This window comes from Lampetra planeri, chromosome 47, assembly GCF_965212315.1.
Source record: "Lampetra planeri chromosome 47, kcLamPlan1.2.h2, whole genome shotgun sequence".
Classification (NCBI taxonomy): domain Eukaryota; kingdom Metazoa; phylum Chordata; class Hyperoartia; order Petromyzontiformes; family Petromyzontidae; genus Lampetra; species Lampetra planeri.
The window spans coordinates 2,113,475-2,135,861 of NC_136153.1; the positions used below are offsets into that span (position 1 = coordinate 2,113,475).

The 22,387-nt window shown below is 48.1% G+C and overlaps 1 protein-coding gene across 1 annotated transcript in view; it reads left to right on the plus strand.

The window, feature by feature from the left end:
* ARFGEF3 (ARFGEF family member 3) overlaps positions 1 to 22,387 on the plus strand; it is a 104,931-nt gene that overhangs the window by 72,493 nt on the left and 10,051 nt on the right. The window contains 9 exon segments of the mRNA XM_078615416.1: positions 344 to 475; positions 1,058 to 1,188; positions 3,653 to 3,824; positions 15,786 to 16,073; positions 18,033 to 18,440; positions 18,442 to 18,662; positions 19,590 to 19,765; positions 20,284 to 20,403; positions 20,990 to 21,216. Coding sequence (XP_078471542.1) covers positions 344 to 475; positions 1,058 to 1,188; positions 3,653 to 3,824; positions 15,786 to 16,073; positions 18,033 to 18,440; positions 18,442 to 18,662; positions 19,590 to 19,765; positions 20,284 to 20,403; positions 20,990 to 21,216 — 1,875 coding nt within the window.

Below are 22,387 nucleotides of genomic sequence, written 5' to 3' on the forward strand. Positions count from 1 at the left end.
ATTAGTGCGCTGCTCTTCAAACCCAACGACCTGAGTCTTATTCTCACTCGCGGCCAACGTGTGTGACAGATATCCAAATTAATCCTGGGCCTCTCGTAAGACGACTCGGTCTTACATGAGTACATATTTAAACATCAGCACTGAGGAGACAAAGGCAGTCGGGCGTGGTTCCTGGCCACACCACCGCCTGGTGCGCCGTTCCGACCTTCATGAGTGCTCGCTTACGGCACTTGGCACGACAGCCTGTGTAGGCTGCACGCGGGACCCTCTGTGTAGGCTGCACCCGGGATCTCTTTCTGTGTGTGTGTGTATCTGTACGCTCTTGCCGTTGGCTGTCAACCAGGACCTGCTCTCCTGCTTCCAGTCGGGCTCTGACAGCTTCGGCGGGGACGCGTGCGAGGTGAAGGTGGCGGCCCCTCACCACTCGGACAGCGTCGAGGCCGAGTACTGGAGGATCCGCGCCATGGCTCAGCAGGTGGCATTCCAACCTCGGAAGCACACACAGACACACACACGTCTATACAAACAAAGCTATAGATCCCCCTGGTAGCCTCAACAGACTTTAGGGGCAAATTCTGTTAGCGAGTAGCACCTATGAAGGCCGGAGCTGTATACGACGAGGGGGTGGGTGGCTAGGACCACACCCGGCCTCCTTTGTCTCCCCAGTGACCATGTTTACACACTGCACCAGGTACTCATTTGAGGCTGAATCGACCTAGGCGAGGCCCAGGACCGGTTCAGATAATCGTCACTGGTGTTGGACATGAGCAGGAATCGAACTCGGACCGCGGAGTTCATAGCGCAGCTTGCTAACCTCTACACAACCGCTCCCCATTCACAGGTTGTGACACACAGATATACAAAGACAAATATCTCCAGTATAGCCTAAACAGACTTTTGGGGCAAAGTGCTGTTAGCGTGCACCTATGAAGGCTGGCACGGTATACGAGGGGGTAGGTGGCCAGTACCACGCCCGACCACAGATATACACACACGCACACACACACCTGCCCTAATCCGGATTGCCCCCTACTGTGATCGCTGCGCCCGGCCCCAGGTGTTCCTGCTCGAGAGCCAGTGTGTGGCCAAGACGCCCAGCAGCAAGGAGGGGCTGGAGCACGCACAATCGTGCGTGCTCATCATCGAGGTGCTCTCGCACGCCGGCACTCGGGCCTCCCTGCAGAAGCGGTGAGAGGACCGCCCCTTCGCTGCTACAGCTCACAGCAGCTATAGCAGCAGCTATAACGTTCTGACCCCGTGCCCCTACTGGACACCTGTAAAAAAGAGCTTCATAGCTCATCGGATTCCTCCCGTGTCAATCAATATTCTGATTCTGATGCAGCAGCAACAGCAGGAGACTTTGTCATGGGGTAGTGTGGAGATACGCGGGGCTCATGGGTATGGATGTGCCCAGACCTTCCCAGTGCCCCTGCCTTGGCTTCTCTGTGTCACGTGACTAGGGCTGCAGTGATACTATTATTTTTAACGACACGATACTGATATTAAGGACACCATGATCATCACGATATTAGTTTTTCACAACTTTTTCGTTGTATTTTTACTGTGTTGTTTGTGCGGTTTTCCGTGTGCATCCAGCACGAGTCAAAGATATATTGTTGTATCGGCAGTGACCCAAATGGTAACCTGTCGGGTCAGGTTAGGTCAATTTCGGTGTCTCATCGCTTGGAACGGGTACTGGGTTTGTCCTCCAGTCTTGGCTCTTGTTATTTGGGGAATTTCTGCAGGCACTCTTGATTTCTTACCACGCACACATAAAGAAAAACAACTCGTTAAGAAATGTCCAAATCTCTGGTCAGTGTGGGGTTGGTCAATAAATATTGTGCCAACAAATCTCAGCTGGTTTTTCAAAGGCCAATTACTCCTATATACTACACTATTTAACTGTTTTTATTTTACCAGGTAAGGCCCACTGAACTATGTAGCTCTTTCATAATCGAGCTGGCCACAAGTGACAGCTCAATGAGATGGCTTATCATCACGTGGAAATTTACCACAGCCAAATTACTTTAAACGCATGTTTCCAAATGTGGAGGAAAAATCCGGAGGACCCGGAGAAAAATCCACACAACCATGGGGAGAACATGCAAACTCCAAATATACAAGCGTTGGGGTCGGGATCGAACCCACAACCTGCTGTAAACTAGGCGAGGTAGTAAACATCTCGCCACTGTGACGAGATATATTGTATGTCCATCAGCCTAACGAGCCCAATGAGCCCAATGGGCTCTTTGACCTAGTAAACAAACAGAATCAGACTGGCCACGAAATTATTGTTCCAAAATACATAAATGATTGTTGCTATATACTTAGCTCAGTCATATGTAATTAACTCGCTTAGCTTAACTCACTGCACTTGACTCATTTAACTCGGTCACTTAGCTCTGGCTTTAAAAAAAACACATTAAAGGCAGCCAAGGAGTGTACCTACATCATAAGAGCTGTTTATTTTTTCACTGACCTTTCAGAGGAAATAAATATCACCCCCCTATGCTGCTGCATTACCATTCTTCTGACTGATTTATCTGCCAGATGATATCCCAAAACACCTGCCTTCTAGTAAAACTAACCGTTATATTCTAAATGAAGTGATTTTATCATAAATAACATAAATATTTGCCATTTGTCTACTCTGTGCAAGCAGAATTAGCACAATGTATTACCGGTACTACAATGACCGCTGCGGCTGCGTTCTCGGTTGGCGATGCCTCCCCATCGCTCGCACCGTTGTCTGACCGCACGAGCCCCATCGCTTCACCCGTGCTCGTGATGTCTCCACAGTCGTGTCTGTGTGTGTGTCGTGCTGTGTCGTCGAGAACTTACCCTGTGTTTGTGTTGCTCCGTGCTGCCTCCATCGGGACAGAAAAATAGGGTAAGGGCTTGAGAACGTGCACCCCCCTTCCCCCTCCTCGTGTCCCCCCCCCCCCACCACCTTGCCCCTCCCTCATCCCCCCACTCTCTTTCATCCCATAATCAGGGAAGTCGTTTTGGAGCAGCCGTTGGTGGTTACGTTCTTCGTTTTTGGCCAGATGGCCGCAATCACTGTCTGGGCTTACAGGTTTGTCCTGGCAGTGGCAGGGATCGTGTGGACCGATTTGTCAAGGCATGTGTCCCTGTCTGCACTCAAACCCGTACAGGAACACTGCATTCAACACCCGTTTCTCTCATATGTCAGAGGTTTCACCGTTCGTTAAAGAGTTTGTTTTCCCATCAAATCACATTCGTAACCCTGAGCCAAAATTCACAAATAAGTGGAAATTTCATAATTTACATGATGGAGCTCAGTCTCTCCCCACCGATAACACTGTTGACAGAAAACATCAAAAGGCACTGTCCCTACATAATTCTAATCTCTTTATGTCAGCGGATACAATTTTAGTAAAACAACCCCCCCGTTACCTCTCATTCCTGTCATACAAGAATGAAAGCAAGCAGAAGAACATTATTCTATCGATCGTTTGCTATACCCATTGGTTGCAGCAGCTGCTTTGCGGTAAGTGTAGCGCGCTACGGACCTGGCAACCCGAGTTCCGACTCCTAGCCAGGGCTAAAATTGATCGCCGTGAAACCGGTGGTGACTGCTGACGCCAACACGCACGCCCCCCCCCCCCCCCGCCCCTCACTGTGACTGCAGGATTCCCTTCCGGAGCATCGTGGTGCGGCTGCTGTCGCACCAGGTGCTGCTGCAGAACCTGCTGGAGCTGCTGCTGCTGGACGAGCCGGCGGTCCCGCCCGGCTCGGGGTCGCGCTCGCTGGATGGCTCGTGTGACGATCACTCGCCCGTCTCCGTGGTGGCTCCGCTGCAGGTCGGGTTTTGGCTGCGATGCGAAGGGCACCTCTGTCTACGACAGGGCGCGCGAGGGAGTGCAGTGAGAAAGAAAGGCATGGCTGGCTACGTGCAAAACTAAAACTAGGCTCAACTATTATTATTTTATTTTCCAAGTAAGGCCCACTGGGCTGTGTAGCTCTTTTTCAGAAGCGACCTGGCCACAAATGATACCTCAACAAAGTGGCTTATCACCTGGAAATTGACAGCAGCAAAATATTCTAAGTGCGCGTTGATTCTAAATGTGGAGGGAAAAACCGGACGACGCGGGAGAAAAATCCACGTGACCATGGGGAGAACATGCAAACTCCAAATTTACAGGAATCAGAGTCATGATCGAACCCATGCCCTGTATACCAGGCAAGGAAGTTAACATCTTGCCACCGTGGCGAAAGAAGTTCAACATACCTACAAGGGACTGCAGTTATAAGCACAGACGGTCCCCGCTTTTACGAAGCAATGCGTTCCCGGAAACGCCGCCGTAAATTGGATCGTCGTAATCAGACCCTGTTGTCCCATAGATAATATAAACATCCTTTTATCGGTCGTATTGAACGGGGTTTAATGGGTAAAAATTCACAAAAAAAATTGAGAATAACAAAAGCTCCACGCCAAGTCACATTGGAAATCAGACTGACTGTTCAAATGCATTCGGAGTTATGTCGGAAGATGCATCGTAATTTGATCCATGGTGGCGTTGTGAGTGTGGATTGCTGTAAATTGGACTGTCGTAAACCGGAGACCGCCTCTAGTTCTGTGATGGTAACTTGTGGAGCCTGCTTGCTGACGAGAGGTGATGTTCAATTGCCCTCTGCTCGTACCGAATAGAGACGTCTTCATCTCATTAGCACAGGACACCAGGAGCACAATTACAATATATAAGTAAAGGTGGAGTCTTGCAATTGCTTACTCACTCCACCACTGGCAGAACAGTGTCCACTAGAGGGTGGGGGGGGGATGTCCAGAGAGCCCCTCTAGTGACATTGGCCTACTCTTACCACGATGGCCCGGCGTCTTGTACGTAGATGGGGTGGCAGTTGACCCCACCGCACTTGACCTGCAAGGTGAACTAACTTTGGTTCAGCCATTTATATTTACTACTGGGTGGACAAAGGTGGTGGGTTGATTTAAGAAATGTGTCCATTGTTTCACCTTCCCCGTCAGTTTATTCCAACTGGCCGCCTCTGGAAGTCCGTTACGCTAACCGATAAGCCATGGCAGCATCCACGATTCTAAAATTATTTATTTGAAAAACAAACCCAACAAAATGAACAAACGACAAACTCTGTGTGTGTGTGCAGTAGTTGTAGTGATGAGCGTGCTGCACTACGAACATGGAGATTCGAGCTCGATTCCCGCTCATGGTCAACACCAGTGACAAATATCTTAACTGGTCCTCAGCCTCAAATGAGTATCTGTTGCGGTGTGTAAAAACATTGCCACGAAGGAGTGTTGTATGTGTCGGAGTTATGAAATTTTGATGAAAATAATAAAAATTAATAATTTTCCAAAAAATGCGCAAATCGCATTAATTATGTTAATGTGTGTATTAACATGCATAAATTATGATAATGCATGTGATTATATGCATATATTATGATAGTGTGAGTAATCGTATGCATCAATTATGATAATCGCGGAGATAATCGTAGTAATGTCTGCGGATGCTTGCGATGATGTTAATGTGAGCGGTTGTGGTAATTAGGCTCAGCTTCGTTTATCCAGAGTTATGTCAATCAGGATAACACGATGATCAATGATTAAACGTTTACCGATTATCCTAGTGTGTGTTATGATATTTAGGTCTCCATTTTCATATCTCATCACAGGATACAGTTATCAAAAATAAGATGGTTTTGCATGGACTTGGAAAGAAGCACTCGAACAGTTGGTGTCAACCAATTTTATTCTAACAAGCATGTGACATTCTATCATGCAGGTCGAACATGCGTCAATAATTCATGAATAACCAAACCCCTATACATTTGCGATATCATGCATTCGATTAATATGAATAACTAAAATTCTTATGCAATTACGATATTAAGCATTGACTAAAATGAATGAATGAACACTTATGCATTTACTAAATTGAATAACTCAAAACTCTTATGCATTTTCGATATTGTGCATTTAACGAACTGAATGACCAAAAATTATTATGCAATCGTAACCTCTACCTCTCCACCAGGCATCTCATTAGTTCGTTTTTGTATCGATCACCATCGGCGACTGGCCGAGTTTGAAAACAAGCATGACACATTTCGTTTTGCGTTAATAAAAGCACTTATTCTCTCCCCGAGGCGAAAGTATATGTCAATAGATTCATCGGTAAGTATAATATTCTTTTAACGGAATGTTGGAGTCAATGGTGGGTGAGGGCGTGTTGCGGGAGAGCTAATCTGGCTCTGTTTTAATTAATTCTTCGGCGAGGCTCTATGACAAAGGAAACTGGTTTGACAAGATTTTCTCTGTGTTTCCTCGAGTCTGTATGTGGGGAGTGATACAACCTCTCTGCCGTCTGTGCGAGCGGCAGCTGACACTTTCTCCGCGATGAGGTGAGCGGCGGCGCTTGGCGGCGCTTGGCGGCCCTCGGTAGCTGACGGCGCGGTGGCGCGCTCTCGGTAGCTGACGGCGCGGTGGCGCGCTCTCGTAGCTGACGGCGCGGTGGCGCGCTCTCGTAGCTGACGGCGCGGTGGCGCGCTCTCGTAGCTGACGGCGCGGTGGCGCGCTCTCGTAGCTGACGGCGCGGTGGCGCGCTCTCGTAGCTGACGGCGCGGTGGCGCGCTCTCGTAGCTGACGGCGCGGTGGCGCGCTCTCGTAGCTGACGGCGCGGTGGCGCGCTCTCGTAGCTGACGGCGCGGTGGCGCGCTCTCGTAGCTGACGGCGCGGTGGCGCGCTCTCGTAGCTGACGGCGCGGTGGCGCGCTCTCGTAGCTGACGGCGCGGTGGCGCGCTCTCGTAGCTGACGGCGCGGTGGCGCGCTCTCGTAGCTGACGGCGCGGTGGCGCGCTCTCGTAGCTGACGGCGCGGTGGCGCGCTCTTTCTCTCCACTGCTGGATGACGAGTCGGTTCTCGTTGGTTGTCGCTCTGGCAAAGAACGATGCTTTCGCTCGTTGCTGATATTGACGTTGGGTTGAAGTTGTTGGCTCGAGAGTGATAGCTGGAATCTCCGTCCGTTTCACTCGCAGCTCGGCGGCTCAGTGTAGTAATTCTTCTTAGGTGGTGCAGACCTCGGCTTGTAGCAGCACGTCGCTACCTCGCGATTCTCGTCATGCTGGATGACGAAAGCTTCTTGACGATCTGTGGTGGAGTTGAAGCCCTGGCGATGTGTGGTGGAGGGCCAGGCCCCTGACGAAGTGAGTTGAATGGATTTTTCCCCGGCTTATGTTGAGAAAAATCCCTCCGTTTCCCGAGTTGTTCAAAGTCTGTCATAAAACCTTCCTGTGTGTGTGTGTTCGTCCGTGTGTTGCGTGTTTGTCCGTGTTTATTAGCTCTGAAGACACAGCTGTTGTCGTTCTGGAAGGGGGGGGGGCTCGTGACGGCGCCAACGAAGTTATACATTAGCCAGACCGATGATTCGCGTTGAGTTATATATATATAAAAGAGATATTCGAATCCATGTTTTTGTTACTGAATAATATTTGTCGCGACAACCTACGCGTTAAGCGAGCTTAATTATTTCCGCCCTCGCTCGGGGATCATATCTTTTGTCTCACACAGCTTAAGTTGTTTTGGTTTGGAAGTTGAAATGCGACTTATTCCATTATGCCCCAGTTATGCCGAAACCGTGTTCCCGATGTTTCATCGTGACCCGATCTCTCATGGAGATGTTATTCCTTGCGTGTGCAATTTTTGCTGTCCGTGTTGTGGGAAGACAAAGACGGTTGTTTTCCACGGTGGAAGCGCCCGGCGCATGCGCTTATTTATTTATTTCTGAGAGCGTGTTAATTTCCTTTGAGCCATTGCCCGGGAGTTTTATTGGTGTCATTTCCCGGCTTTGTGCCTGCGTGTGGAGATCCTCTCGGAAAGACAAAGACGGTCGTGTTGCTGCTGTTGTTTTCAGGGGGTTGTTGTGTTTGGTTAATTTTGAGAGCCTTATTCACCGTTAGCTCCTAGGATATTCACTTTAATTCCGTACTTATTATTTGACTTCTTGTGATTATTTAATCTGCTATCCCGGCTAAGAATTTTGTTTTGGAGCGAAATATATGCCATAATTGTTCTTCGATGCTTCGGCCCGGCCGTGTAGAAATTCTATAAAGGTAAATAATGTCAGTATTTAATTAACAATGATGGGTCGCGATTCTGGTGCAGACTGTAGTCTGATTTTCAATTGTAGTGAGGATGGATACTGTTTGCTTACTTCATGGCTAAGTTGTACTAGTTTGTCTAACATGGTTCAAAAACCGTTTGTGTTTTTTGTTAATGTTGTTCCTTTGTTAAGAATATAATTATATATTTCGTGGCCTGGTTTTGTACTTATAAAAGGGTTTTTTTTTCTTTACGAGCGGATGTTTCTTCCAGAACCCCCCCGGCTACCATTCCCCCCTCCCTTGTTCCTCTTGTGTGAAATTCGGGGAGTTTTTTTATGATCTTGATTACCCTTCTTTCATGCCCTCTTTCCTTTGAAATGAGGTGTGCGCACATCTGTGTTAGTGTGTGGGGGCCTCTGTGGGAGTGTGAGGGCGTGTCCGTTCTCACGTTGCCCCGTGTATATTAAAAAACGATATTATCTATGTTGGCAGAATAATTCTTAAAAAAAAAAATAATTTTTAAAATTAAAAAGGGGGGCATATATTCAACAGTCCGCCCTTTTGAAAATTATCAGGGGTCGATTTGGCCACTGGCGAATTTTCAAACAAAGTAATGCCCCCTTTTTATGTCATGCATCCCATCAGCCGCCCTTACTCTCGGCGGTTATTTCTTACAACGCGCGTGCACGTATTACAATCTTAATCTGGTTACATCTGAATTAGCAAAGGAAATAACAACCGTTAACATCGATATTGCGTTACATTGGTTCTCGTACATCATAATTCCGACGAATATTCATTTTTGTTTTTGCTTACCATGGTTACATTTGAATTAAGCAAGGAAATTAACAACACGTTAAAACATCGATATCATCAGTTACATGGTTCTCATACATCATAATTCCGACGAATTTCATCTTTGTTTTTGTTAAATCCTGGGAAACGCTAGGTAGCGGTTTCGAACGCATTTATGCGTCACCTTCCTCATGTTGCCTGGTTTACCACTTATCACTTTGATAATTCGATCACGGTTTTCGGGTTCGTTTTTGTAATTTTCTCTCTCACTCTCTCGCGTCGTGGGAGTGTGTGGTGAAAAATTGTGCTGTACATAATCAGAATTCGCGCACACAACCCACTTTGACACTTGGTTCGTGGCATTCGCTCTCTCTGCGATTACATGCACATTTGCCGAGTTTGTGTGTCGATTTAATTCTGTCCCTCGTAATGTTGCCCTCTTTGTTTTTACGAGTGTGTTAGATTTTAACACCATTCCCGATATGTCATGAACATTTGTCTCCATTTTAGCACTCCGATCCACGTACATTTTGGTTTCCCTTGGATATTTTTCATTCAAAGGCTCACGCCTGCGCTCCTCAGGGCGTGTCTCTGTGTGCTCTCTTTGTCTCTGCTGTCTGTTATCTACTGTCCGATCACGCCTCAATGCAACCCCGCACCCGATCCGCGCGCCTTTCACAAGAGCACCGCCCGTGTTTTTGCCCGCCCTGTCACCTGCAGCCTGCTTGTATTTCCCATTGAGCTCGGGGTTTAACAAAACCTCGGCGGGTGGTTCATCATGTATTTGTACCGCATTCTGTGTTATTCCTCTATTCCCTCCTGGTATAGCCGGTGGAGGAATTGGTCGGAATTGGATCGATTGTGTTTGACCTCCCCTCTTGCGATTCTCCTGAATGTTCGCATCCATACTTCCGCGGTCTGTGTAACACCTTCCCGCTAGGTGGTTATCTCGCCATCTCTGTGCATAATTTGAGCCTTGCGTGTGTCGTGGGATGGGGTGTTGATATGGTTCTGTTCTGAACCTCTCCCTCCTACGATTCTCGTACATTTTTGGCCCAGTGTTTTTCCCATTTGGGTGCCAAATTTTTTTTGGATTGTTACTTCGCCATCTCTGTGGGTAATTTTGACCTTGTGTGTGTCGTGGCATGGGGTGTTGGTATGGTTCTGTTCTGAACCTCCCCCTCCTGCGATTCCTCTGAATGTTCGGCTTTGTGCCGCTCTCATTCTCGTGCCAACCTCTCTCTGGGTTATTTTGCCACAGGTGCGTGTGTGTTTGCTCTTCTAGGCATTGTGGGACTGTTCGGTGATTTTTATTCCTCTCTGAGAGGCTGGGTTCCTTATCCCTCTCCCTGTGTTCTGGATCCGAATTCTGATTCTTAGCTCTGTACAACCATGCCATGTACGCCTTGCTCTCTATGCGGCGTAAGGATGCGGTTTCTGGATTCAAAACCATTCTCACCCTTTCTGTAATCTCTGGGCTCAAGGATTCAAAAAACATAATTTTGAACATTTTATCTCCTTCGTGGTATTGATTCACATCGCCTGCGTAATACGCTCTTTTAAATTGTACGAGGTAGTCACGTGGATCTTGGTCCATGCCCTGGGTCATCGATTTTACAGCATAAAACCCTTCAGTGAGTGTCGAATATTCTCCAAACTTCCGAATCACTGCCAGGCTCAGTTGTTTAAAATCATTTCTAACCTTGTGTGGTAGTGACTTTACCCATGGAATAGAATCTTTATGTAAGCTTCGTTTCAACAAACTCGCTTTTTCATCCCGTCTCATCAGCCCTCTAATCATTGCCTCCTCTTCTATTGTTGCGATATGTGTGTGGATATCCATAGTCTTATTGTGGGGGTCAAAATCGGGAATTCTGATTAGAGCCTTGTCCATCAATTTAAGGGTTTTACTGGTGAATAGGTATTCCGAAAGTTGATTGCCGACAGCGTCATCATCAAACAAGTTATCATCAGGCAATCTGTCACTTTTATCTGTTCTGTGTGGGGCGTGATTAAGCGGTGTGCATTTCCTGTGTGCGCGCCCAGTGCCGTGTCGCTCGTGTTGCCATTTCCCTTCAGTTTTTGCCTCTGCCCTTAGTGGAGCACGTCCTGTCGACTTTACTTTAACATTTTGCTTCCCTCTATCTGTGAAGTTGTCAATCTCACATGTTTTTGTTTGCATATGTATCTCTCCATCCCTTCTCTCGAATTGTGAAGGTTTCTGTTTGTCAAGGATTTTTTGTTCGATATCCATAATTTTTTTGCGATTAGTCCCTGGACTCTGTCCACGTACCCAAGAGTGTGATTTAATGTTACTTCCATATTTATTCTGTGGATCCACGTCTGTGAGTTTCGCTGGTGTCGCGAGCCCTGATTTCTCCTCCCTTACGATGGTGTGAGGACATTTTTCCTCGTTTATTAGAGACGATTTCTCTCCTGTTTCCATTCCGAATTTTCCTTCATTCCACCATCCCTGTCTGTATGCCTGTGTGAAAAGGCATGAGTCCTGTCCTGCCTTCTCTGCAGCTTTTGCATCGTGTTCGCCTTCCTTACATTTTATCCAGTCAATTAGTTTCCCCCGAGGTGTGTTCGTGTTATCGATACAGCTCCCTTCCCATATGTCTCTCTGACTGTACTGCTTTGTAACAGATTGGTCGGTACGTTTTAATACGAGTTCCCCGTACCCCGTAACCCATTCAAAAATTATTCCTAATCCTAGCATCTTAGGTATGGCAAGAGTTACTTTGACAATTCCTTTTAGAGTGCATATAAAACAATTATCTCACAGAGTGTAGTCAGTTTGACTCGAGCTATTGTTATTTTCCGATTCAGAGTGCGTACCTCTAACACCATTTATCACAGGGTGCAATCGGTTTGATACGATATTATCTTAATTCCACTGTCTCTGTTTCAACCTGCTATTCTGGGTTTTAACCTTAGAGGGCGTTTTTTTTGTTTTACGCCCGTTTACAATCACAATGCAATGTTTGGTCACGATATTCTGGTTAACACGAAGTGATTCATTCCATCATCCATGCAAAACACTGTCTGTGAGAAATCCCGGACGACGCCACCCCATTATGTTGTATTTGTCGGAGTTATGAAATTTTGATGAAAATAATAAAAATTAATAATTTTCCAAAAAATGCGCAAATCGCATTAATTATGTTAATGTGTGTATTAACATGCATAAATTATGATAATGCATGTGATTATATGCATATATTATGATAGTGTGAGTAATCGTATGCATCAATTATGATAATCGCGGAGATAATCGTAGTAATGTCTGCGGATGCTTGCGATGATGTTAATGTGAGCGGTTGTGGTAATTAGGCTCAGCTTCGTTTATCCAGAGTTATGTCAATCAGGATAACACGATGATCAATGATTAAACGTTTACCGATTATCCTAGTGTGTGTTATGATATTTAGGTCTCCATTTTCATATCTCATCACAGGATACAGTTATCAAAAATAAGATGGTTTTGCATGGACTTGGAAAGAAGCACTCGAACAGTTGGTGTCAACCAATTTTATTCTAACAAGCATGTGACATTCTATCATGCAGGTCGAACATGCGTCAATAATTCATGAATAACCAAACCCCTATACATTTGCGATATCATGCATTCGATTAATATGAATAACTAAAATTCTTATGCAATTACGATATTAAGCATTGACTAAAATGAATGAATGAACACTTATGCATTTACTAAATTGAATAACTCAAAACTCTTATGCATTTTCGATATTGTGCATTTAACGAACTGAATGACCAAAAATTATTATGCAATCGTAACCTCTACCTCTCCACCAGGCATCTCATTAGTTCGTTTTTGTATCGATCACCATCGGCGACTGGCCGAGTTTGAAAACAAGCATGACACATTTCGTTTTGCGTTAATAAAAGCACTTATTCTCTCCCCGAGGCGAAAGTATATGTCAATAGATTCATCGGTAAGTATAATATTCTTTTAACGGAATGTTGGAGTCAATGGTGGGTGAGGGCGTGTTGCGGGAGAGCTAATCTGGCTCTGTTTTAATTAATTCTTCGGCGAGGCTCTATGACAAAGGAAACTGGTTTGACAAGATTTTCTCTGTGTTTCCTCGAGTCTGTATGTGGGGAGTGATACAACCTCTCTGCCGTCTGTGCGAGCGGCAGCTGACACTTTCTCCGCGATGAGGTGAGCGGCGGCGCTTGGCGGCGCTTGGCGGCCCTCGGTAGCTGACGGCGCGGTGGCGCGCTCTCGGTAGCTGACGGCGCGGTGGCGCGCTCTCGTAGCTGACGGCGCGGTGGCGCGCTCTCGTAGCTGACGGCGCGGTGGCGCGCTCTCGTAGCTGACGGCGCGGTGGCGCGCTCTCGTAGCTGACGGCGCGGTGGCGCGCTCTCGTAGCTGACGGCGCGGTGGCGCGCTCTCGTAGCTGACGGCGCGGTGGCGCGCTCTCGTAGCTGACGGCGCGGTGGCGCGCTCTCGTAGCTGACGGCGCGGTGGCGCGCTCTCGTAGCTGACGGCGCGGTGGCGCGCTCTCGTAGCTGACGGCGCGGTGGCGCGCTCTCGTAGCTGACGGCGCGGTGGCGCGCTCTCGTAGCTGACGGCGCGGTGGCGCGCTCTCGTAGCTGACGGCGCGGTGGCGCGCTCTTTCTCTCCACTGCTGGATGACGAGTCGGTTCTCGTTGGTTGTCGCTCTGGCAAAGAACGATGCTTTCGCTCGTTGCTGATATTGACGTTGGGTTGAAGTTGTTGGCTCGAGAGTGATAGCTGGAATCTCCGTCCGTTTCACTCGCAGCTCGGCGGCTCAGTGTAGTAATTCTTCTTAGGTGGTGCAGACCTCGGCTTGTAGCAGCACGTCGCTACCTCGCGATTCTCGTCATGCTGGATGACGAAAGCTTCTTGACGATCTGTGGTGGAGTTGAAGCCCTGGCGATGTGTGGTGGAGGGCCAGGCCCCTGACGAAGTGAGTTGAATGGATTTTTCCCCGGCTTATGTTGAGAAAAATCCCTCCGTTTCCCGAGTTGTTCAAAGTCTGTCATAAAACCTTCCTGTGTGTGTGTGTTCGTCCGTGTGTTGCGTGTTTGTCCGTGTTTATTAGCTCTGAAGACACAGCTGTTGTCGTTCTGGAAGGGGGGGGGGGCTCGTGACGGCGCCAACGAAGTTATACATTAGCCAGACCGATGATTCGCGTTGAGTTATATATATATAAAAGAGATATTCGAATCCATGTTTTTGTTACTGAATAATATTTGTCGCGACAACCTACGCGTTAAGCGAGCTTAATTATTTCCGCCCTCGCTCGGGGATCATATCTTTTGTCTCACACAGCTTAAGTTGTTTTGGTTTGGAAGTTGAAATGCGACTTATTCCATTATGCCCCAGTTATGCCGAAACCGTGTTCCCGATGTTTCATCGTGACCCGATCTCTCATGGAGATGTTATTCCTTGCGTGTGCAATTTTTGCTGTCCGTGTTGTGGGAAGACAAAGACGGTTGTTTTCCACGGTGGAAGCGCCCGGCGCATGCGCTTATTTATTTATTTCTGAGAGCGTGTTAATTTCCTTTGAGCCATTGCCCGGGAGTTTTATTGGTGTCATTTCCCGGCTTTGTGCCTGCGTGTGGAGATCCTCTCGGAAAGACAAAGACGGTCGTGTTGCTGCTGTTGTTTTCAGGGGGTTGTTGTGTTTGGTTAATTTTGAGAGCCTTATTCACCGTTAGCTCCTAGGATATTCACTTTAATTCCGTACTTATTATTTGACTTCTTGTGATTATTTAATCTGCTATCCCGGCTAAGAATTTTGTTTTGGAGCGAAATATATGCCATAATTGTTCTTCGATGCTTCGGCCCGGCCGTGTAGAAATTCTATAAAGGTAAATAATGTCAGTATTTAATTAACAATGATGGGTCGCGATTCTGGTGCAGACTGTAGTCTGATTTTCAATTGTAGTGAGGATGGATACTGTTTGCTTACTTCATGGCTAAGTTGTACTAGTTTGTCTAACATGGTTCAAAAACCGTTTGTGTTTTTTGTTAATGTTGTTCCTTTGTTAAGAATATAATTATATATTTCGTGGCCTGGTTTTGTACTTATAAAAGGGTTTTTTTTTCTTTACGAGCGGATGTTTCTTCCAGAACCCCCCCGGCTACCATTCCCCCCTCCCTTGTTCCTCTTGTGTGAAATTCGGGGAGTTTTTTTATGATCTTGATTACCCTTCTTTCATGCCCTCTTTCCTTTGAAATGAGGTGTGCGCACATCTGTGTTAGTGTGTGGGGGCCTCTGTGGGAGTGTGAGGGCGTGTCCGTTCTCACGTTGCCCCGTGTATATTAAAAAACGATATTATCTATGTTGGCAGAATAATTCTTAAAAAAAAAAATAATTTTTAAAATTAAAAAGGGGGGCATATATTCAACAGGAGACAAAGGTGGCGGGGCGTGGTGCTGGCCACCCTCCCCCTGGTGTGCCGTGCCGGCCTTCATAGGTGCTCACTAACAGCACTTTGTCCCAACAGTCTGTTAAGGCTTCACAGGGAATCTTTAAATTTTGATTTAAAGCTTTCGTGACTGCAGGGATTCATATTCTTGGTTCTTTCGGTAAAGTCACGTAGAAGGGAAATAATAAAATAGTATAAATATAAAACAATACAAATTCTCACGACGTTTTGACTGCAACACAAGCAATCGTCATCAGGTGTGAAATCCACAGCAATACAATTTGAAAAAAGTGTCGGTTTTTCTTTATTTTTGTTTTCCGTGTGTTAGCATCCCTCATCCGAGAATGAGGTTTACCGCAGCCTTTGCTTGGAGGTTCGGAAATCCGTGCAACGCAACAGTCTGTTAAATACTTTACGGGGGAGAGGGGTGGATCTTTGTCTTGTTTTTTTTTACTGTCACAGGTGGTGACATCGGCCCCGTTCCTGCGCCACATCTCCATGCTGAACCTCTCGCTTGTATTCGACCTGCTGCTCGACTCGTACCGAGCGGCGCGCGACTTCGACACGAGGCCTGGCCTCAAGTACCTGCTCATGAAGGTGTCGGGCATGGGCGCGCCCGCCAACCTCTACCGCCAGGCGGCCATGAGCCTGGGCGTGTACGGACAGGCGCTGCTCGCCGCCCTGCAGCTGCTGGCGCGCGATGACCTCAGTGCCGAGCAAGTGAAGCGCATCGTGGCGGAGCTCGAGCAGGTGCATGCGCGGGTGTGCGTCTCTTGTGTGTTTACACAGGCGCCGCAGTGACGTCGCCGTCGCTTAAGTGGCGTATCGTGGGTATCGGTATTGGTGTGTGTATGTGGGGAGCGGTCGTGTAGTCGCGGTGAGCACGCTGTGTCCACGAACGCGGCAACCCAGGTTCGATTCCCGCTCACGGACAACACCTCGGCCATGCCACTGGGGAGACGAAGCTGGACGGGCGTGGTACTGACCACCCACCCCCTTGTGTGCCGTACCGGCCTTCATATGTGCTTGCTAACAGCAACAGTCTGTTAAGGCTATATGGGGGATCTTTGTACATTGAACTTCTTTCGCACCATACATATCTGACCATGCTAATTGTAGGTGCAGGGGAAGGACAACAAACTTCTGAAGAAATTAGTTTTCAATATAAATTAGTTAAAAGAGCATAGCTTCAGTGGCTTCCTAATATCGGAAGAGCATTCCAGACGGCCGCAGAAATGCGTCTAAAAGCGTGCGATGCGGTGACCGTCTTTGTCCGATGATTAGCCAAAAGCTGCTGCTGCGAGGGTGACCGGAGTTTGCATGATGGTTTATGCTCCTTGATGAGATCAGCAAGGGTGGTGCTAGTATACGTGCCCCGTGTCGCTTGTGTCAGGGGTGAAGCCTTCATAGGTTCCTCGCCAACAAGACTAAGCACAACTGTCTGTGTGACTAAATGGGGAATCTTTGTCATAGGTAAGCGGTTAGCGCACTGCGCTACGAACCCAACGACTTAAGTTATATTCCCAATCGTGCGTCACATTATTGGCAAGAATCATAAATCGTCCTGGGCCTCTGAGATTGAGATGAGATGTGGTGGCAAGATGTTAACTCCATCGCCTGGTATGCAGGAGGTCGTAAATTTTATCCCGACCCTGAAACGTGTATATTTGGAGTTTGCATGTTTTCTCTGTGGTCAGGTGGATTTTTCTCAGGGTCTTCCGGTGTTTCTCTTCAACATTTAGAATAAACATGCGTTTAGATTATTTGTCTGCTATAAATTTCCACATGATAAGCCACTTTGTTGAGCTATTATTTGTGGCCAGGTTCCATCTGAAAAAGAACCTGTATAGCTGAGTGGGCCTTACCTGGTAAAATAAAAATAGCTTCAGTTTATTGATTTTAAAATATATGCTGAGGCAATTAAACCCCCTATAAATGCCAATCATTATCTTTGCAATCAAGTTAAAATCATGGTCGGAAGTTGACTCAGCTATTCATCCCCTGATGCTTAAAAACAATATCCCAATTCTAATAGTGCATTCGACGTGATGTCATGAAAAGAATGCATTTCTATTGGGAACTCTTGCAGAAAGAAGATCATCACCCTATATTATCGAGAACGGCCTCTGGAAAAATGACATCATAGAACTGCTTCGAAGTTGGCGCACCCCCTCTCGTGTGTCTTGCTGCAGAAGTTATTTTATTGCATGGCAAACACATTTGAAACATTTCGTTTCTCAGAAATGGAATTTGCCAACTTATTTAAAGCTAAATATTACGTGATGTTTTTTTGTGCAGTGATTTGTGACCAGACTCGGACCTTCAACTTGCTTCACTCAGATCCAGTTTAATGACGGGTCACAAAAAAACCTGGCTCGGTTTTGTGATGTGACATTTGTCCCATGATTGACCCAGACTCCTCTCGGGGTCAATAAATGCACGCTGCATTGTGGTGAAGTCAACAGTGATCGTCCTACGGAGAGACTGGAATTGTGGAATTTTAACCACTTTAGCTCAGGGACGCCACTGGGATGTAATGCTACTCTTTACTCATTTGTCCAGGGAAACACTGAGATTTGTTTTCATTTATGCAATTAAAATCGAGAGTTCACGATTATTAAATATGCGTGTAATTTTACCGACGTGAGAACAATTTGCAGCAATGCAAATTTCACAGGACGGACACTTTGACTCTTGACTTTGTCTCAGGAGGACAATGAGAGCTCCGACTCATCCCTGGGATCTCCATCGGAAGAGGATCATCAACAGCAGCAGCAGGAAGAGGAGGATGAGGAGCATGAGCAGCCACCAGCAGCCCCGATCATCACCACATCTACCACCGTGGTGACCCCACTCTCCGTATTGGCGGCAGCACCGCCACAGCCACCGCAGCCACCGCAGCCACAGCCGGCTCGGCGGCAGCGCGGGGTGGGCTCGCGTGCCACGCCGCAGCACCGGCGCGCGCCCTCCCTCGGCGTGCAGCCCGCGAACAACGCCGACTGGTGCTGGCTGGTGAAGCGGCTGCACCGCCTGTGCCTCGAACTCTGCCAGACGTACATCCAGATGCACCTGGACCTGGAGGGCGCCGCGGACGGGGACGGAGCGTCTGGGGCGGCGGGGGGGGGGCGGCAGGGGCGCGGTGGCGCCCGAGACGCTCTTCCTGCTGCCCGTGTTCCCGCTGGAGCCCGCGGCGTCGTCCTTGTCGTCCACCAGCAAGGAGAGCTTCTCGTCGGGCGACACGGTGCGGTCGCTCGTCACCGAGGAGGTGGACGCCGAGAGAGCCGGTGGGGGTGGGCCGCCCACGAGCCCCCGCGCCGTCGACGCCGACGCCGACAAAGAGTGAGTGATAATGGGTTTGAGTTTTTTATTATCGCCCGCACCTGGTATGCTGGACGTTATGGGTTTCCTCCTGACCCTGTTGACGCCTGTTGTATATTTTCGAGTTCGCAGCAGCTCTTTCTGCCCGTGGTGATCGCGTGGATTTTTTTCTCCAGGTCCTCCGCTTTTTCCCCTCCACATTGTCCCCTCCACATTCAGAGTATTTGGCTGATATGAATTTCACATGATAAGCCACTACGTTGAGCAATCGTTACGCTTCTGAAAAAGAGTTAATAGCTCAGTGGGCTTTATCTAGTCAATAAAATAAATAAAATAGCCAAAATTATTGCTGAGCACAGGGCTCAAATGCTCTACCCGTCAAGCAACCAACAATAAACACGACTTAGATATGTTATAGATAAGAATGTAACACATGTATTGCATTGAGCAAGGTTATTATAAGAACTTGAGGGGGGGGGGGAAAGAGACGATGGTGGAGGGAATTCCAAACTGTGGAGCTCTGCGATGAAAGAAGCAGAAAGAAAAGAGTTGTTGCCTGCAGTGCCGGTAGCTGATGAGACAACACACAAATGTATTTTTACGAGTTTGTGTGTACTTGCGTGGGGAGCTGTGGTGTGGCGGTTAGCGCCCTGCATGATGAACCTGGCGTCCCGAGTTCAATTGCTGCTCACGGCCAACATCACTGACGAATATCTAACCTAAATCGATTCGGCCTCAATTGTGTACCTGGTGCGGTGTGTAAACATCGCTCCTGGGAAGACAAAGGTGGCCGGGCGTGATGCTGGCCACCCACCCCCTCGTGTGCCGTGCTGACCTTCATAGGTGTTCGCTAACAGCACTTGCCCCAACAGTATGTGAAGGCTATACGGGGATGGGGGAGGGTCTTTGTTTATTTTTTGCCGTGTCTACACGCACACGTATGCGCAGCGGCAAGCGGCGGCAGCAGCGCGAGTGGTGGGAGAGCACGGGCGGCAAGATCTACACAGTGGCTACGGATCGCACCATCAGCAAGCTCGTGGCTGAGTACAAGAGGCGCAAGCAGCAGCACACGCTGACGACCTTTGTGCGCGAGCCCACGCGCCCTGGCCCCGCCGCCAATGCAGGTGAGCACCTCCTAGCATCGCGACGTCCAATATACACTGACGGGTCGGTGGGTGGGTGGATGGTGGGTGAATAGATGGATGGATTAGTGAGTAGGTGGGTGGGTGTGTGGATGAATTAGTGAGTGAATGAGTGGATGGGTGCACAAGTAGGTAGGTGAATGGATGAGTGAATGAGTAGATGGGTAGGTGGGTGGATAAATGGATAGATAAGTGCGTGAATGAGTGGCTGGGGACATGGGTAGGTGGATGGATGAGTGGATGGATGCTTGAGTGACTAAATGAGTGAGTGGGTGGGTGGATGGATGGGTGGATGACTGATACGTTGTGTAGATGGGTGAGTGAGTGAACGAGTGGCTGGTTAGGTGAGTGAGTTATGCCAATTATATCCAAGATCCAATTGGAATGTGTGGGTAGTATTTGTGTAAACAGTGCCGCACTCTCCACCACCACACACGGCGTGCGCTGAGTATCCTACCGCTCACTCTTTGTACACTGGTGATCTTTTTCCTCCTCCACAGATGGATCCTCAGTGAAGAACCCGTGTCAGTCTACAGGAGGTCAGAGGTCGTCACTGGTGCTGAGCCCACGGCCGCAGCAGCAGGCAGAGGGCACGACGGGCCCTGTTGCCCCGCTAGGAGGCATGTACCCCACCTTCTAGCCCGCCCTGCACCATCCCACGCTTTGTCATTATATGGTGAATTGTCATGATTCAAGAATCATTTTGTATCGATCATTCTTTCCTGTATATACAGTTCTGTCCGAATTGTCTTTCTCATTTGCACTGCCAGTTTGATTTGTATTTCCTCAGTCATCATGTCTGTACCATCTGTCTTGTTTGTTAATTTTTTATTTGTATCGTTTGGAACCATCTCATTCACATTTGCACCATCGGTTTCATTTGTCAATTGGACCGTCTGAATCAATTGCGTCATCCTTGTATTCTGGATCACTTTCGCTGCCCTTTTCACACGTGGTTGTCTCTTTGGTAATGCCTATCGTCTACCTTATCTGTGCTGCGTTTCGTTTTTAGTGTCTCTGTCCTTTGTGCTGTCCCATTTTTTCGTCCTATTCACATCCTGACGGTTATTGTGAAGGGGAAGGATGGGCAAGAACACATTTCAGTGACTGAAATCATCCCACGAATCAATTCTCCCACTCGCGGCTCGACGCCTGTACCGCTGCTCCACTAATCGACTACAATCGCTGAAACCTTCTTTTTTCCAGGGCCCGGGCTTCCGTGTGAAGGCGTCCGTCCCGCCGGCCTGGCGGGGCTGCCGGGCCCAGGGGGGCTGGGCCCGCTGGGCGAGGGGGGGCCGCTCCCCCCAAGGCGATCTTCGTCCACGAGCGGCCCCGAGACTCCGCGCTCGGAGCGCTTCCCGCGCAGTCGCTCAGCGAGCCAGAGCTCGGCTTCTCCGTCCGGAGCCTCGCGGGACTCCGAAGCTCAGCTGCAGGTGAGGGCGGCGAGGGGGCGTGGGAGAAGTCGGGCTCGGGTGGAACGAGAGTGTTGAACACGGTCTCTGTCGTTGAAGATTTGATCACAAAAAGCAGTTCTAAAGAAAACGAATTTTTCTAGATCTGCTTTTTGCATTTAGTTTGTTGTCATTCACTGCACCTCTGATGAGCACGGTTGGCTACGTACGGTGCGAAAGAAGTTCAACATACGTTCATAGATTTGTATTGCTTCTGGCCGGGAGAGCTCTGCTTGGTGAGATAAGATTGTGGCTCACAATCAAATGGTTTGCGATCGACATTTAGATATAATTACATAAAACGTATATATTGACATGTAAACATATAGAAATGTAGAAAGATAGGCAGGTGACGAACAGAGAACGCATCTTCTTCATCACTGAAACAAAATGGTCTGCTAACCACAAGGCCCTTGGAGACCAAGTAATTATGTTATTCCTTTTGGGCCTGAAAGTAATTATATACTGTGCAATCTTTGTTTTGTAATCCAAGGCTCTTTGCAATTGAGACTTGTGTGTCAATTGAATCTCTCTTTGTTCGTGTGTGTCGTCACGAGATGGTAGGATTATAAGGTTTGAGAATGTTTAATGGTGTCATGTGAGGGTGCAACGTTCGTTTGGTGAGCAGTCAGAACAAAGGACTGGAAGCGATTGGCGTAGGTGTTGCATGTGGATTGAGTCACTGCGATGTGCCAGTCTGCATGAGTTACAAATGAATGAGGGCACCACAAGTCTCTCGGTAAAAAGAAAGTGTTCAGCACGACCGATTCGATTATGATATTGGTGATGGGTTGCGAGACCCAGGGATGGATCTGAAAAGGCCAGGCTCAGGACACTGGGAGCAGAGACCACAAGGCCGCAGTGGGGATAGCAGCTGGTCGTTGAACATTGCTCCTCCCAGAGCGGCTCTGGCGCAGAAGAAGCGCGTGAAAGGGGGTCTACGACTGAGACCGGCCAGTAAGGATACGGCACAGGCTGGGTGATGATGATCTCTCCTGCCTGCAAGCGATCCGGAAACCCTGTGACATGGACCCTTTTCTTAGTTCATGTATGGGGGAGTTATTCATTTAAACGGGGCAAACTTTGGACCAGTTTTGACTTCGCTGATCCTCCTTTATAGTAGCGTGTGGCCCGTTAAACAAATGTTGCTGGG